The sequence below is a fragment of the Mesoplodon mirus genome (genome assembly GCF_964341445.2).
Source record: "Mesoplodon mirus genome assembly, chromosome: 18".
Taxonomy (NCBI): Eukaryota; Metazoa; Chordata; class Mammalia; order Artiodactyla; family Ziphiidae; genus Mesoplodon; species Mesoplodon mirus.
The window spans coordinates 17,918,819-17,935,684 of record NC_138994.1 but is presented as its reverse complement, the minus strand read 5'-3'; the positions used below and the strand labels follow the sequence as shown (position 1 = coordinate 17,935,684).

Here is a 16,866-nt window from a genome sequence, read left to right as displayed (position 1 = left end):
GAGCTGGCTGGGCAGACTGTTCTGTGCAGAGGATGGGGGGCGGGGAGGTACAGCCACCCGAGAGGAAGTGTTCTCACCGTGGAACGAGTGAAGAGCTGAGGGTGGCTGGCAGGAAATGAACTGAAAATGCCAGGGCCAGTCCAGGAGCCTCGTGAGGGCAAGGGCACCACCATGGGCCGCAGGAACCCACCCTGGCCTGAGTGCGGAAAGGGCCTGTTGGAAGGACACGGATTACTCGGGGAGCATGAGGCCCAGGTCCCAGGACGGACACACCGTGGGAGCATCCTTCACACCCACCCTCCGGCCCAGCACGTCCAGCTCAAAGAGTCTCTGAATTTTGGAACTTGGACCACTCGAGCATCCCTTGTTTCTCCTTAGAGGAATAGTGGGAGCTTACTGAGATGGAGCCCCAAGAACCACGAGGAGTGGGAGGGACAGCTCCCCAAAGGAAGAAAATGCTGTCCCTGGAAGAAGTGGAGAAAGGATGTGCTGGGCAGATAAAGACTAAGCCACGGGGGTGGGGGAGGTGGGGAGAACTGCACCCTCTGCAAGACAGTCTGGACTCCATCCTGAGACAACGGAAGCCTTTGAAGGACTTTTTTTTTCTGCCGCGCTGCGTGGCACGTGGGATCTTAGTTCCCAGACCAGGGATCGAACCCACGCCCCCTGCAATGGAAGTGCTAGACCGCCAGGAAGTCCCATCTGGAGGGCTTTAAGCAGGGAAGTTCCATGAGGAGATTTATTCTTCTAAAGACCACTGTAGCTTCAACCGCAGCTACAGCAACCGAATTCCACTCAGGCAAATTACCTGCTCTGCATCAGTTTCTCCTGGGAAATGGGATAACAGTATCCCCTTGTGACCTGTTGCCAGGTTCCTGTGAGACCTCGAGGTTAATGGGCTAATGATGGGGGAGGCCCTCTGTCAGGGTCAGGGAGGACATCTTAGAGTTTGATGCACAGGATGTCTTTATCTTTTATCACAAAAGAAATTAAGCTTTGCTGTTTCTAACTTGGGTTGGCACTGGGGTCCTCAGTCTGTGGGTCAGAGGATCCTGCACCAAAAGTGGGTGCCAAGGAAGGAGTGGGAACATCACACCCAGAGAGCTGGGCTCCCCACCTAGGGAGACAGGTATGGTTTTGTGACTTCCAGTTTAGGGGGGCTTCCATGTCTTTTATCCAGTTGGCTAAATTACCTCACACTAATGGACAAGCGACATGAAGTTTCCTGCCAAGAAACCAAGAATTGAAGATCACGGTAATAATGCAAACACCAACAAATCAGAAGAAAATGGCAGAGCCAACACCTCCATGGCTTTGTGGCTGCCGCAATGATCTGGCTAATCAGCTCGAACAAGAAGTCAACAACAAGCACACATGCACCTGAAAATACCAAGAGGGCTCTTTGAAAATGGATTTACCCCGCACCCATTAAGGACGAGATTTGCCTTAAGTACACTATGCTTTGAAGCCTTAGCTTATGTTGGTGGTTCAAATAGTTTAGAAGAAAAATTCTCATATTAGGAGTGTGAGACCAACCATTTTTATGGATAGGCGTGCTCTAGAAAGGGGATTAACGGAAGCTGGGCTGGCCCCGAGGGAGAAGTGGGGTGTCCAGGGAGAGGTGATACTAGTGGTGAAGCAGAGGTATTGAGAGGTTGAGTTGACCAGGATGGCTGCCAGATAGACCGGTGAGTGAGTGGGAGGGCTCACTGCCAATTCCAAAGGCCCTGGAGACGTACCACAGGCAGCCAGTCTGGAGACTTAGATATGAGGGCCTTCGGGATCCAGAGGTGGAAGACTTAGTGTTCACCTACATCTGAAAGATGGGCGGATCCAACCCTCCATCACTGGCTTTGCTTGTGAACCGGCTGTGTGACCTTGGATAGATGACCTCACTCCTGCGCCTTTGTTTACTTACCTCCAAAATGGGCTGTGATAATAGGGCCGACCTCAGAGGACTGATAGGATTAACTGAGAATCTGTAACAACCCACAGCATCTGGCTCCCAGTAAACACCCAACCAAAGGAGGTGAGAGTTACTGTGAGGTGGGTGAGGCCAGGAGAGAAGGAAATGGATCGGGAGGGAGGGAAGGAGTGTGGAGTGGAGTCAGAAGAGAGCTCGCACAGACCGGAGGAGGAGTTCACAGTCCTTGTGAGCAAAGGAGATGAAGGAATGAGTGGGAGGGAGGAGGCAAAGGGGAGAACTGGGCTTGGGGGTGGGGCCCCTCTGCCCTGGTATCAGGTTTGTCCAAGGGAGTTCCCCGAAGATTGTTGGAAATCACACAGCCAGGAAGTGGGACGGGGGAGGGACCAAGCCTGTCTTGTTCTGAAGCCAATTCTCAGCAGAAGTATCATGGAGCAGAATAGCAGGACCCGGGCTTCCCTGGTGGCACAGTGGTTAAGAGTCCGCCTGCCAGTGCAGGAGACACGGGTTCGAGCCCTGGTCCGGGAAGATCCCACATGCCGCGGAGCAACTGAGCCCGTGCGCCACAACTACTGAGCCTGTGCTCTACAGCCCGCAAGCCACAACTACTGAGCCCACATGCCACAACTACTGAAGCCTGTGTGCCTAGAGCCCATGCTCCGCACCAAGAGAAGCCACAACAATGGGAAGCCCACGCACCACAACGAAAAGTAGCCCCCGCTCGCCACTAGAGAAAGCCCGCGCGCAGCAACTAAGACCCAATGCAGCCAATAAATAAATTAATTAATTAAAGAAAAAGAATAGCGGGACCCTTGAATTGGGTCCCCAATTTCTCACTTACTGGCTGTGTGTCCTTAAGCCATTTACCCTCTCAGAGCCGTTTCCCCATCTGTGAAATGAGACCATATCCCCTTCCTAGGGTTTTGGGAGGTTTGAATAAAATGAAGCTTGGGAAGAGAACTAACTGAGACTCAGAGGATCAGAAGTGGCCACGCCCACCGAGCTGAGTGAGATCCAAGCTCTGTCCTGGATCAACCAGAGGGAGAGGAGGGCAGGGGAGAAGGTAGGAGATTGGAGACAGGTGTGGAGCTCTCCCTCTGCCCCCAGAGCTCACAGGACACACTGTAATGAGCCAGACAAACGGAAGTTCAATGTGTAGCTGATGGTAGCTCCTCACACATGTTCTTTTGCCAGGTCTTGGGAGCCAGACTGCCTGAGTGGGCATCCCACTTCTTTTTTTTTTAATAATAATATATTTATTTTTGGTCGCGCTGTGCAGCTTGTGGGATCTTAGTTCCCCAACCAGGGACTGAACCCTCAGCAGTGAAAGCACAGAGTCCTAACCACTGACCTGCCAGGGAATTCCTGGCATCCCAGTTCTGACACTCAGCTGTGTGCCTCAGTCTTATCATCTATAAAATGGGAATCCTTATAGCACCAACCTCTTAGAGTGCTTTCAAGAATTAAGTGAATTCAGGGAATTCCCTGACGGTCCAGTGGTTAGGACTCTGTGCTTTCACTGCTGAGGGCCTGGGTTCAATCCCTGGTTGGGGAACTAAGATCCCACAGGCCGCAAGTCGTGGCCAAAAAAAAAAAAATTAAATGTAGTACTTAGAACAGTACCTAGCACATCATCATCATCATTATTATTAGTCCAGGGCAAAACAGTGAGTTCTTTCTCTGTGTTATCTTTTTTTTTTTTTTTTTTTTTTTTTTTTGCGTTACGCGGGCCTCTCACTGTTGTGGCCTCTCCCGTTACGGAGCACAGGCTCTGGATGCGCAGGCTCAGCAGCCATGGCTCACAGGCCCAGCCGCTCCGCGGCATGTGGGATCCTCCCGGACCGGGGCACGAACCCGCGTCCCCTGCATCGACAGGCGGACTCTCAACCACTGCGCCACCAGGGAAGCCCTGTGTTATCTTTTAAATTATAAAACGCATACAGAATAGCACAAGTCATCGGAGTACAACCCGATAAACCTCCACAAACTAAACAAACAGTATCACCCATGGAGGCTCCCTTGTGACCCTTCTAGTCACTACCAACCTCCCACCCCCCACCCCAGGCACCACTTTATAACTAGCTCAGTTTCCTCTTTTTGTACTTTATGTAAATAAAATCATACAGCGATTCTATAACTCTTTCTGGCTTCTTCACTCACCATTACATTTGTGAAATAACCCATGTATGTTTCTGACAGTGCTGTGTAATCATCCACTGTGTGAATACATCACCCCACTTCCTGCTTTCTGCAGGTGAAACAAGCCCTATGAATCTCATTGCCCTTTGCCTTGGTCAGTATTGGTGGTGGGGAAGCACAGCTTACAGACTTTCACAAAGACACCAGTTTTATGAGCTATATGGTAACTGATGTTATCCATGAGCTTGTGTTCCTTTGGGACAGCTGCTTCCTTCACTAGAAGGCTGCTTCCTTGGCAAAGGCCAAGTCACTTTCAACTCCTTGATCAAACCAGGCCTCTGGGCTGCGAGTGGCTCTCCTGGGTAACGTGAGTGCTTGCAGCAGCTCCACCCAGGTCTGAGGCTGGCTCCAGGAGATGTGCAGAGAGGGGGGTACAAGGCAGGTACAAACCAACTGGAGAGCATACCAAGGAAAGGGCCACAATCTGGAGTGTTACCTCCCCCACTCTGATTCTGGGTGGGGCTGCTGCTGAGGAGAGGCCAGAGTGAGTGGTCAGCAGGGGCACGGAGCCCTGCGGGGCAGGTCACAGGCCCTGGCTGGAGATCTCATCTGACTCCATCTTGGGTGCCCCGGAGCCTACCCTGCAGCAGCTGGCTTGCCCTGGGGCCATCCAAAAGGGCTCATGAATCCTGCCTGGGTTTAACTACAGTATAACCATCAAGAAACAGATCCACATCAATACAAAGATGGGTAAAGAATGAGAAAAGACAGGTCTCAGGAAAAAAAAAAAAAAGGCTGTAAGATGGAGGAAAGCTGCTTATTTTCACAGAGAAATGAATTTAAAAGACACTGAGATTTTGTCATGTTTCAGAGTGGCAAAAATGTTAGGTAACACCATGCCTCAGTGCCATGTTAAAATGGGTGGTCTCCTATCTTGTTTGTGGGAGTGTAAATTGATACAACCTCCATGGAGGAAAATTTGGAGCACTCCAAATTACAAATACACATACCCTATGGCCCAGCAATTCTACTTCTAGGAATTGATTCTGCTTGTACACAGGTGGAGTCAATGTTGTTTGTAACTGAAGCAAAAGCTGAGATGAAGGCAGCGTCCGTTTCAGACATAAAAGTCTGTTAGCCTAAAGCAATTTTAAAAAGTCAGTTATTTTACCAGGAAAACAGGTTTATTCAAGAGCAGCAAAGAATTACAACACAGGATAGCAATTATGGCCAGCAACACACAACCCTACTAAGGCAAAGGAGAGGAAACTTTTTTATAGAGGAGAAGGGGAAGTTGGGAAAGGCTGTTATAAACAAAAAGACCATTGGAGGAAATTGGGAATTTGAAGTACAGTGACTTTTCATTGTCTTAGTTTGACAGTTTCTCATTGGCTGAGCTGTTGCCAGGCAAGGAGAAAACCTTTTTTCCTCCAGCTGGCTGTAGTACAAAGTACATTTCTTTCCCTTGGGATCTGCATTGAGGTGGAGTGGTAAACGTGTAAGAGCTCCCCCTTCTGGCCTCTGGACTCTATTTTAGTAAGGTTTCCCTTGATTTTCACACTATCAATAAAGAATTGGTTAAACTATGGCACGTTCATTTGCTGGATTATTATGCAGTTGTAAAAAGAAAAGAAAAAGAAGATCATTATGTACGAATATGAAATCTCCAAGTTAATCTGTTAGATTGGAAAAAGCAGAGTGAAGAGCCATGCGCTAGAAAAGCTTCCACCTGTGCTCAAAGGGAAAAAGAATACTTGCTTTTCTGTGTGTGGATAGCTCGTGAAGGCAATAAAAGAAATGGGTAACCTGGACTTCCCTGGTGGCGCAGTGGTTAAGGATCCGTCTGCCAATGCAGGGGAGGAGGGTGGATTCCCCTAGAGACCCCAGGACGAGGAGGATGGTTCTTTTGGCACCCCCTCACCCCCTGCTGAAGAAGCAGTGAGGCAGGGGCAGAGCATGGGCCCCCTCGATTGGGCGTGGTGCCAGGCTGGCCTGGCTGGCAGCAACTCCGGGCGGCACGGTTGCCCTGTCCACGGCCTTTGTCCGCAGTTGCAGCTCCTCTTTCCTGGGCGGCCTCCACTCTATTGTTGGCCGAGGAGGTCAGGACCCGCAGCCACCTGCATTATTGATGCTCACGCATAAGGCGGGAGACGCGGGGGCGGGTAGATTGAGCCTGTAGCCGCAACCTGTGTGATGTGCTGCCGAGGGCACCTGCGGGCAGCCAGCTCCTAGGGAAGAGGAGAGGAGGGAGACGCCGGGAAACAAACCATGGGCGGGAGCAAGGGCAAAACGCCCCAGCACCCGGAGGGGCCCGGGAGGCCAACCTCCGGGAAGCAGGAATCCAGGTCGGCCAGCGCCGTCAGCGCGCCCAGCCGGGAGCGCCGACAGGGCCGCGGTAAAGCCCACGGGGCGAGACCACTCTTGGAGCCCTGCACCGCGGGGGGCCAGGAGACCCCCGGTGGCCGCAGGAAGCCCACCGTAGCGGAGAACGGCGACTGCAGACGGCCAGAGGCTGGGCCGCCACCGGAGGCTGAGGGGAGACGAGGCAGCGCTTGGCGTCGGGGATGCGGGCCTAAGGAGAACCACAAGCCCGGGGACGGCCGTGGGGGGCGCCTGGAGGAGAAGAGCCTCCTCGGAGAAGGAAGGACACGCGGGCGCGACCGCCGCAGGAGAAGAGGAAAAGGGCGGGGACGCTCGGCTCAGCGGGGCTGCCAAGAGACCCGCAGCCTCAATGGGGACACGTCGGATGGAGACGGGGCCAGCTCCTGCCCGGACAGCGAAACCCGCGAGGTCCTGGAGAGCGGCAGCCAGAGCGGCGGGGTCCCAGAGCGGCGGCCCAACTCGGAGCGAAAGGACATGGGCTCGGGAAGCACCCAAACCGGTCTGGAGTCAGCGCTGGAGGCGCCGAGAGAACGCCCGAGCAGCGACGGCAGAGGCAGTGACAAGGCCCCCGCCGGGCCCCGGAGCCCGGAAGGATCGTCGGGGGCGAGGCCCCAGGGAGAGACCGAGGATTCCGAGACTGACACAGACTTGAGTCTGGAGGGGGCCGGGCCTGGACGGAGCCTACGGGCAGCCCCAGGAACGACAAGCGGGTCCACTGAGGCCGAAGAGGCTGACCCGGCCAGTAAAGCCGCGGCCTCCAGTCCCCTCGAGGGCAGCCGCGCGTGCGTTCCCCGGAGCTCGCGGGCTTCTCGAGACCCCAGGCCGGCCTGGGACGCGAGAAACAGTGGGGTGCAGCTCGAGGCTGAGTCGAGGGGCCCCGAGGCCGGAAGAGCCGAGGCCTCGACCGCCCGGGGTCAGCGTACCCAGGTCGGAGAGGGGGTAGGGAAGGTGCAAGAGGAGGAGGGCGTGAGCGAAGCGGGGGCTGGAGGAGAAGGGTCTAGGGACCCAGCGCCCCTGGTCGCCCTGGTGGCGCTCGGCAGGCTTCGCGCGAGGCCCCCGCCAGGGCCCGCTCCCCAGGCCGCGGGCCCCTGCCGCTCGGGCCTCAAGGACCGGCTCCTGCGGGTGGCACGGGGCCTGGGCCTCCTGCGGTGGCTGCGGCTCCGGCCGCGGGCGGGCGAGGCGCGGGCGGCGGGCGAGGGGCGGGGCCGCGGGCCGGTGCTGAGGCGCGGTCTAGTGCTGAGCCTGGAGGGCGTAGCTGGGCTGGGCGGGCGACCGAGGGCTCCCCCTGGTGGCGGCTCGAGTTCCCCGCAGGTTGCGGAAAGGCCAGCCCCCGACTACCCTTCTGAGGACGCGGACCCGACTCCAGATCCCAAGTTTGCGGTCATGTTCCCCAGGATCCACAGGGCAGGGAGGACCTCGAGCAGCCAGAGCTCAGAGGAGGCGTCCGCGGACGCCCCCGCTGGGGAGAGGCACGTTGGGTCTTGTGCGGGGGCTTCAGGGGACAGTGAGGGGCGCAGGGCGAGTGGAGAAGGGGTGACTGGACGCCGCCACGGCTCTCTCGGCCCGACTCCCCCCGACGAGCCCCCACTCGAGAGTGGCTCCAGCAGCGAAGCGGAGCCGGAGACCTTGGGAGCCGAGGCTCCGGTGCACTGGACGCAGGGCGAGGACCCCCGAGAGGACCCTGGGTTTGGCACCGAAGCACTGCTGCCCCGACTCATCTTGGAGACCCGCCTGCGGCGGGAGAGGAGCCCGAGGCCCTGCGGGTTCCTGAGGGATCGATGGGAGCCGGAGGATGAGACCGAGGAGGCGCTGGAGAAGGACCTGGAGCTGAGCCTCGGGCCGGGCCTGGAGGCGCCGCCCTTTCCCGGCGCCGAGGGCAGGAGCCTCGGGGAAGGCCTGGAAAACACCGAGGACCTGGCCCGGCTGCGGTGAGCGGGCACGGTCCCAAACCTGCCATGCCTGGGTCACACTTGCTTGTATCCCATCCTACCCCCGTTCTTTTATGAATTGTATCCTTACATGGGATTTTGCCACACAAGTTCGTCTGGCTGGAAGGGACAGGTGAGGGATGAGAATCAGGTGCTCCTTCCTTCTCTAATTGGCACAAAGCTTCCCTCTGGGTCAGCAGCCTGGTCCTGCTTGTAGCACCCACGGCGCTGGTAACTTGCTTAGCAGCCAGACCCCTGTATTATGGACCAGCTCGGAGAGGGTGCATGACTTGGTGGAAGTGTCTCTGCAGCCAGTGGCAGCGCTAACCCAGGATCTCCTTCTGCCCCCAACTCCCTGCTTCTCCACCCTGCTTCCCTACAGGCCCGTGTGCGACAGCTCCGTGCTGCTGTGCCTCAAGAAGAGGTTTTACCTGGGCCGAATCTATGTACGGGGGACCCAAGAGGGGATGGTGGGCTGGGATTCCCTTTCCCCAGGGATCAGAGGGCCCTCCGGGCACCCCTGGAGCTTCCCCCTCCATCTTTCTCCTCCCTGGGCTGGGTGCTGAACTCTCTCTGGGGTCCTGCAGAGCAGGGGGGCGGGCATCAGAGCTCCACTCTATTTGCATCACCTGCTCCCTCCATGTTCTGATGAGAGCTTCCACTTTCCTCCCAGACCTTTGGGGGGCCCCTCCTGCTCGCTCTGAACCCCCGCCGGCCCCTGCCTCTCTTCTCACCTGAGGTCCTGGCCAGCTACCGCCCTAGGAAGACCCCTAACACCACCCCGTACGTGAATTTGCCCCACCAACCCTCTGCTCACCCCCAGGTGGCTAAGCCCCAGCATATCCCATTGACTGAGGTCCAGGGCATGGAAGGCACGACCTGCCTACGCCCAGGAGGCCCCAGGTGCCCATCTCTGGTAACCTTCTCATCTGCTTCCACCCTCCTCCCCCAGACACATCTTTGCCGTCGTGGCAGCAGCCTATAGCCTGTCTCAGAGCACTGGGCAGGGCACCTGCATCCTCCTGAGGTGAGTGGTGGCTGCCCTGCTTGGCTGAACCTTCAGGCCACACTGAAGGCCAGGAGGAGGGGGATGTGAGGTCTGCATTTGAAACTGCCTGTCTGGTCCACTGCTGGGCAACAGCTCTGGACTTCCTAAGACTGTGCCCCTTGAACGAGGCATCTTGGGGACTTTTTTCTGTTTGGTCTCTATGCCCCAGGTCTATGTTTCTGCATTTCTGGGAGTCTACTTTAGGGCAGGTATCACTTCCAGGTGGGCATATCCCCACTTTCGGGCTCAATGGGGTTGTCCTATGTGCCCCTTCCTGGAGACCCTGCCAGCCTCTCCCTCCTGCAGTGGGCACAGCGGCTCTGGGAAGACAGAAGCTTCCAGAAAGATTGTGCAGTTCCTAAGCAGCCTGGAGCAGGGGCAGACAAGGGACAGAGGATGTCAGGTGAGGGGCAGCTCGCCATTTCCCAGGGATCCAAGAGGGACCATCCTACTCCTTTGGGCCAGAAGGGTGGTCTTCAGGCCTCTGGCTTCTCCTCGGGGGCAGCCCCAGGCATTGCCTACTGTGGGGGCAGGGAGGGCTGGGGTGACTGACTCCTCCATGGACCAACAGAGCTCCCAGGTGCATAGTGTCCTCGGCTGGGTTGTCTGATCAGTGGGCACCGCTGCTGCTCCCAGGGATACTTGAATGCCCCTCCCCCATCCAGCTGGACGACGTGCTGCCCATGCTCAGCAGCTTTGGCCACGCCAAGACAGTCCTCAATGCCAATGCCAGCCGCTTTGGCCAGGTCTTAGGCCTCTGCCTGCAGCAGTGAGTGACGGGGGTCCAGGTGGGCAGGGTCACCCATGATCAGTTTCCCTTATTGGGAACCTGAGACTGCTGCCCTGGGTCCAGCCCATGGTGGGTCCCATTCTGAGTGGGGGCCCCCTCACTCAGTGTCCTGTGTCCACAGAGGGGTCATCCTGGGAGCTTCTGTGTCACATTATCTGCTTGAGACCTCGAGAGTGGTGTTTCAGGTATGACCTGGCCCGCTGCTCCCAGAGTGGGAAACAGGGAGAGGCCGCTGTGAGGGGCTGTGGTCCCTCAGCCCCCAAGCCGGCCTTCCCCAGGACTTGTCCTTGCTCCCCTGGGGCACAGGACCAGGCCGTTGCTCCCCCTAAGGCAGTCCTTCTCCCCTGAGGCCCAGGCTGAGCGGAGCTTCCATGTTTTTTATGAGCTGCTGGCGGGGCTGGACCCCATGGAACGGGAGCGGCTCTCCCTACAGGGGCCGGAGACCTACTCCTACCTCAACCAGGTGGGGGAAGGCCCCCTCGGTGCTGGACAACGGGGCCTGCGCAGGGGAGGGTCTGAGGAGAGGGAAGCTGCGGGTGGCCGGGCCCCGACTCCTCACCCCTCACCCCTGCTGTGCTCTGCAGGGCCGGGCCTGCAGGCTCCAGGGCAAGGAGGATGCCCAGGACTTCACAGGGCTGGTGAAGGCCCTGCAGGTGCTGGGCTTGTGCACCGAGGAGTTGACTGCGGTCTGGGCTGTGCTGGCCTCTGTCCTGCAGCTGGGCAACATCTGCTTCTCCTCTTCAGAGGTGAGCTCCCTCTGAGACACTGGCTTGGTGGTGGCTTGTTTGCATCATCAGGGCAGAAATAACAAGGCCAAACACTTGTGTGTAGGAGACAGTAAAGCCCCGGGCCACCATCAGGGCCTCACCACTGCCCCAGCAAGCAGATGAACTCCCATCGTACAGATGAGAAAACTGAAACCGGGGTCTTCTGCATCTATACCGATCCTGTCCCACTAAACTGCCACCCTAAGGAGGATACTTGGCATTAATTGAGCAGCTATTATGTACCTGGCACTGTGTAGATCACTCTACATATATTTTCCTTTCTTTTTTTTTTTTTTTTTTGGCCACACCACGCAGCTTGCAGGATCTTAGTTCCCTGACCAGGGATTGAACCCGGGCCCTCGGCAGTGAACGTGCCGAGTCCTAACTGCTGGACCGCCGGGGAATTCCCCGCATATATTTTCTAATTCATTGCTCCTGAGAACACAGTAACATAAAAATTGTTGTTTCGCCTTTAACAGTAAGACAGTGGAGACTCGGAGAAGGAAAGAGACTTGTCAGGGCCGCCAGCTAGTGGAGAGGTAAAGTCAGGATTCACACTCAGGCCCTCAGACTCTGGAGCCAGCTCCTACCTGCCCAGATCTACCTTTGGGTAACAGGGCACCTTGCCAGGCAAAGCAAGGCCCTGCCCCTGCCCCATGGGAAGCAGCCAGTCCACAAGCAGAGCTCTCCCTGCCCCCTCCCGCCTGTCCAGAGGGAGTCACAGGAGGTGGCTGCCGTGTCGAGCTGGGCTGAGATCCACACAGCAGCCCGGTTGCTGCGGGTGCCGCCCGAGCGCCTGGAGGGGGCTGTCACCAGGAGGGTCATGGTGAGCTTGGGGGTCCTGGGGAGGCGGGGGCCTGACCAGTCCACCCGAAGTCTTGGGGAGGACTAGTGTGGGCCTTGGGCCTGACGTGCCACATGCACATCCTCTGCCCTCAGGAGACGCCCTATGGCCACGTCTCGAGATCCCTGCCCGTGGAAAGTGCCATCAATGCCAGGTGGCCCTGGGGACAGGAGAGAGCTGTGAGCAGGCCTGGCCCCTGCTGCGCGAGGCTCACTCACCATGCCCACAGGGACGCCCTGGCCAAGGCCCTGTACTCGCGGCTCTTCACCTGGCTTCTGAGGAGAACCAATGTGCGGCTGGCACCCCCCGGGGAGGGAGGCAGCGTGGTCACTGTCACTGTCGTCGACGTCTACGGCTTTGAGGTCACCCCTGGGGGTGGGGCCCAGGACGGGGTGCCCACCTCATCCTGGTTATTTCTGGGGACCCCAGCAGCTTCCCTTTGTGGGGGTGCTCGTGTGCTGCTTGCCTTTCTGACCATAAGATGGTCCACGAGACAGCTGCGTGCTCCATAGGTACAGCCATCTGCCCTATCCAGCCCTATCCAACCCTGACGTCGGCTCTGGAGTGTTCTGCCTGCTTGGCCTTGCAGAGTCTCACAGGAGCCTTAAGACAATGAAAGACCCTCGGATGGGTCAGCCTCGCCTCCTGTGTACCCAGAGGAGAGGGAAGAGAGGGAATCCCCCAAATCACACTGAGTTTTTCATAAGCTCTTCACCCCTTTCCAGAGCATCCTGTTTCCTCAAGGCAGGGAGGAGGGGTGAGAGCAAGAGGAGGTGGCCCCCACCTCAGTCCTTGGATGGGCACTGTTCCCTGTCCCCTGCTCTCTCCTCCTCTCCAGTGTGTCCTTGGTGACTGTCCGCTCTCTGAGGAGGGGGATGACCGTTGCACCTGTGTGTGTGTGTGCATGTATGCACCTGCGTGCTCTTGTGTGTATTTTAGAACATGTCAGAACTCTGTGCAAAGCTACACGAAGCGGGGGCTCTGCTGGGCTTACTAGGAAAGTGCCGAGGGGCACAGAGGAAGGAGCCTGTAATTCCAACAGGAGGGATGCTGGAAGGCTTCTTGGAGGCGGCAGCCTGGAGCTCTGCTTACGAGGATGTGGCATTCTGATAGCCAGCGAGTTAGGCTGTAGCAAGAGGTGCCTTCTAGACCACAGGATGTCTATGATCAGAGGCCCAAAGGCTCACAGTGGTGCTGAGGCAGAGGGCAGGGGTGTGGGTTGTTGGAGGGAGGAAGCATGATCGAGACTGGGACTGGGCTGAGGCAGCCTGCATGCTGTGCCAGGATCTTTGGACTTGTCCCTGGAGGAGGCGGCATCAGCCCTAGGGCACCACTCCCGTCTAGTGCTGGGGAGAATGGGGGCAGCTGTGGGAGGGGGGTGAAGTGCACCAGGCCTGTGTGCTAGCCCCCTGACCAGCTGCCCTGTGCCCCCACCTCGTGTGGGTGCCCACCTCACTGCCCACGCGCCCCCCCACCCAGGCACTGCGGGTCAACGGCCTGGAGCAGCTGTGCAACAATCTTGCCAGCGAGCGCCTGCAGCTCTTCTCCAGCCAGATGCTTCTGGCCCAGGAGGAGGTATGGGGAGCTGCGCATGGAGGTGGCAGGGGGACACCCAGCTGTTTCCCAGAACCGAGGCCATCCCTGGTAGAGAGAAGGCACTACACCGAGAGCTCTGCCCCAAAGCTCCCTTGCTATGGGCCGTCTTAGTCCTTCTGAGCCTCAGTTTACTCATCTGTAAAGTGGGAGGGCCATCCTTGCTCTGGCTCAGATGAGGTCCCCCCATGAACATGGGTGGTCTCTGTAAACTAAATGCCGGCTGTTCCCAGGAGGAGTGTCGGCGAGAGTTGTTGCCCTGGGTGCCCATCCCCCAGCCTCCGCAGGAGTCCTGCCTGGACCTCCTGGTAGACCAGCCCCACAGCCTCCTGAGTATCCTGGATGCCCAGACATGGCTGTCCCAGGTGAGACCCCAGTGTTGGGGACAAGGAGTGGGGACCCTGGTGGCCAGGCCAGAGCCAGCAGGAACTCCCAGGGGAGCAATAAAGTGCTGAGGTCCTGGGACCCTGCCCACAGGCCCTCAGCACAGCTTGGGAAGGCAGCGGCCAAACTGGGTTCAAATCCTGTCTCTGGGTGATCCTGAGTGAGATTCCTGACTTCTCCAAGAGTCCTCACTGCAGCAGGGGGACAGTTGTGCCTGAGGGGCAGGGCGGTGGGGACTGTGCAGGCCCCATGAGGGGCTTGTGAGGGTTTCCCCAAGTATTTGTTGTTATAAGTTCCTTAGCACTATAAAATAATCTCTTACCGGATGGCTTTTTAGAAGTATCTTTGAAAGACTTGTTCAGAAACACATGTAACTGTGAGACCAGACTCCCAGGAGTGATTGCTAAATCTGCCTTAAAGTTCCCCTAGCCCCATTTCTTTTAAATGATTTCATCAAGGGTCCTCTAAGCCGCCAAATCTTATTGACTGAGGTATACAAGGCTACTGTGTTTTTTCTCAGATGGGAACCAATTGTTCAAAATAGTCCCTGGGAAAGAAGCTGTGCCCTTTATAAGGACTCAGATATGGAGTGACTCTTCCTGAAAAAGAAGTTTGGGGACCAAAACCAAAGCTCACCTTCTGTTCAGTGCCTGTGGTTTTGGGGGGCAGGGGAGGGAAGCACAGTCCCAGCAGGGGAATGGCACCTGCAAAGGCCTGAGAAGCTCTTCCTCTTATCAGGCCACGGACCACACCTTCCTGCAGAAGTGCCACTACCACCACGGCGACCACCCACGCTACACCAAGCCCCAGCTGCCCCTTCCCATCTTCACCGTGCGGCATTACGCTGGGACCGTCACCTACCAGGTATCAGGGTGAATCAGCGAGGGCAATGTGACCCTGGGAAGTCACCTGACGAGTGAGAGGGGTAGGTGTGGGGAGGCCCCTTCCAAGGCTTGGCCATCTGTCCCCACCTGGGCCCTTGGCCTCACCTAATGCATGACTTACTGAGTTCTGGGTGGGCATTATGGGGTGGGGAGGGTCAAGGCCTTGGGACCCTCCAGACCAAGAGGGGCAGAGTGTATGCATGGGACCTGGCTCTGATAGATAACCTCAGGCAGTCTACTTCTCCTTCTGAGCCTCCATTTCCTCATCTGTAAAATGGGAATAGGAGTCCATCCTATAGCATTGTCCTGAGGATTAATGCAATTACATGGAAATGGCGGGTCAGGTGCCTGGCAGATACTAGGTGCTCACTGAAGGGATTCTCCTCTCCCCTTTATGAGTTTCATGACTACTGCACACCTACCCAGGAGGAGAGTTGCTGAGGGGAGGGGGCCTGGTTTAAAGGCTAGGACCAGGTGACTGGTTTGAGGTGGGGCAAGTCAGGTAAGGCTTCCTGGAGGAGGTGACATGCTCTGGTTGTAGAAGAAAACATACAAACTACACAGGAGTTATCCACACGTGAAACACAAGGAGTGTATGTCAATTATCCTAAAAAAAAAATCACATCTAAAAGAAAAAAGGAAGAAACAGAAGGAGATTGACTGAAGAAAACTATAAAATTGTATTGAAGGTCACAAAAGAAGACTTAAAAATGGAGGGAAAAGCCACATTCCTATTGGGGAGCCCTATATTGTTCACTCTGTCCCAGTTAATCTAGAAAAGTCATGTAATTCTAGACAATACTCCAATGGGGCTTTTATGAGAGAAGGAGAGGTGGATTTTAACAAAATTATTCTGAAGTATTATATGGAAAATAAATGCATAAGAATAGCTAATAAGATATAAAAAGCAAATGATTATGGAGGAATTTGCTCTATCAGATATTAAAACATATTTTAAAGCTCTAGTAATTAAAAGAGTATGGTATTGATAAGGAGCAGACCCATCAATGAGACAGAATTGAAAACCCAATAAACAGACCCAAAAGTGTAACCAAGAACTGGGTATGTGACAAATGCAGCCTTTAAAAAATGTGGTAAAATATACACAACATAAACTTTCCCATTCTAACCACTTCTAAGTGTACATTTCAGTGTCTTTAAGTACATCCATAGTGTTGTGTAACCATCACTGCTATCCATTTCCAGTACTTTTTCATTAGCCCCAACAGAAACAACTACCCATTAAACACTAAGCTCCAATTCCCCCTTCCTCAGACTCTGGTAATAACTAATCTACTTTCTGTATCTATAAATTTGCCTATTCTTTTTTTTTTTTTTTTGCCTACTCTTATGTAAGTGGAATCATAACACACACACACAAAATCCTTATGTGTCTGACTTATTGCATTAAGCATAATGCTTCCAAGGTTCATCCATGTTGTAGCATGTGTCAGAATTTCCTTCCTTTTTATGGCTGAATAATACTCTGTTGTATGTGTAGACCACATTTTGTTTATCCATTCATCTGCTGATGGACATGAATTGTTTCCACCTTTTTGGCTATTGTGAATAATGCTGCTGTGAACATGGGTGTACAAGTAAGTGTTTGAGTTGCTGCTTTCAATTCTTTTGGGTACCTACCTAGGAGTAGGTTTGCTGGGTCATATGGTAATTCTATGTTTACCTTTTTGAGGAGCCACCAAGCTATTCCTCAGTGATTGCACCATTTTATAGTCCCGCCAGCAATGTATGGGGGGTTCCAGTTTTTCTACATCCTTGCAAATACTTGTTATTTTCCATTTTTGAAAATTATAGTCATCCTAGTGGGTGTGAAGTGGTATCTCATTGTGGTTTTGATTTGCATTTCTCTAATGACTAATGATGCCAAGCATCTTTTCATGTGCTTCTTGGCCATTTGTGTATCTTCTTTGGAGAAATATCTATTCAAGTCCTTTGCCCATTTTTGAATTCAGTTGGTTTGGGGTTTATTTATTTATTTATTTATTTATTTTTGGCTGCCTTGGGTCTTCGTTGCCACACTCAGGCTTTCTCTAGTTGCAGCGAGCAGGGGCTACTCTTCATTGCATTGCACGGGCTTCTCATTGTGGTGGCTTCTCTTGTTGTGGAGCACGGGCTCTAGGCGCGTGGGCTTCAGTAGTTATGGCATGTGTGCTCAGTAGTTG

General features: G+C 55.2%; 1 protein-coding gene across 1 annotated transcript in view; it reads left to right on the top strand.

Annotated features, from left to right (window-relative positions):
• Nucleotides 1-6,331: 6,331 nt before the first annotated feature.
• The window catches only part of MYO15B (myosin XVB), a gene marked incomplete at its 5' end in the record, with an annotated part of 30,856 nt that continues 20,321 nt past the window's right edge, over nucleotides 6,332-16,866 (top strand). Inside the window, 16 exon segments of the mRNA XM_082603840.1 lie at nucleotides 6,332-8,373; nucleotides 8,756-8,819; nucleotides 9,047-9,156; nucleotides 9,326-9,398; nucleotide 9,400; nucleotides 9,712-9,824; nucleotides 10,087-10,190; nucleotides 10,333-10,396; nucleotides 10,561-10,674; nucleotides 10,796-10,957; nucleotides 11,691-11,804; nucleotides 11,918-11,976; nucleotides 12,052-12,184; nucleotides 13,302-13,397; nucleotides 13,649-13,780; nucleotides 14,538-14,663. Of these exon segments, the coding sequence (XP_082459966.1) occupies nucleotides 6,332-8,373; nucleotides 8,756-8,819; nucleotides 9,047-9,156; nucleotides 9,326-9,398; nucleotide 9,400; nucleotides 9,712-9,824; nucleotides 10,087-10,190; nucleotides 10,333-10,396; nucleotides 10,561-10,674; nucleotides 10,796-10,957; nucleotides 11,691-11,804; nucleotides 11,918-11,976; nucleotides 12,052-12,184; nucleotides 13,302-13,397; nucleotides 13,649-13,780; nucleotides 14,538-14,663 (3,507 nt within the window).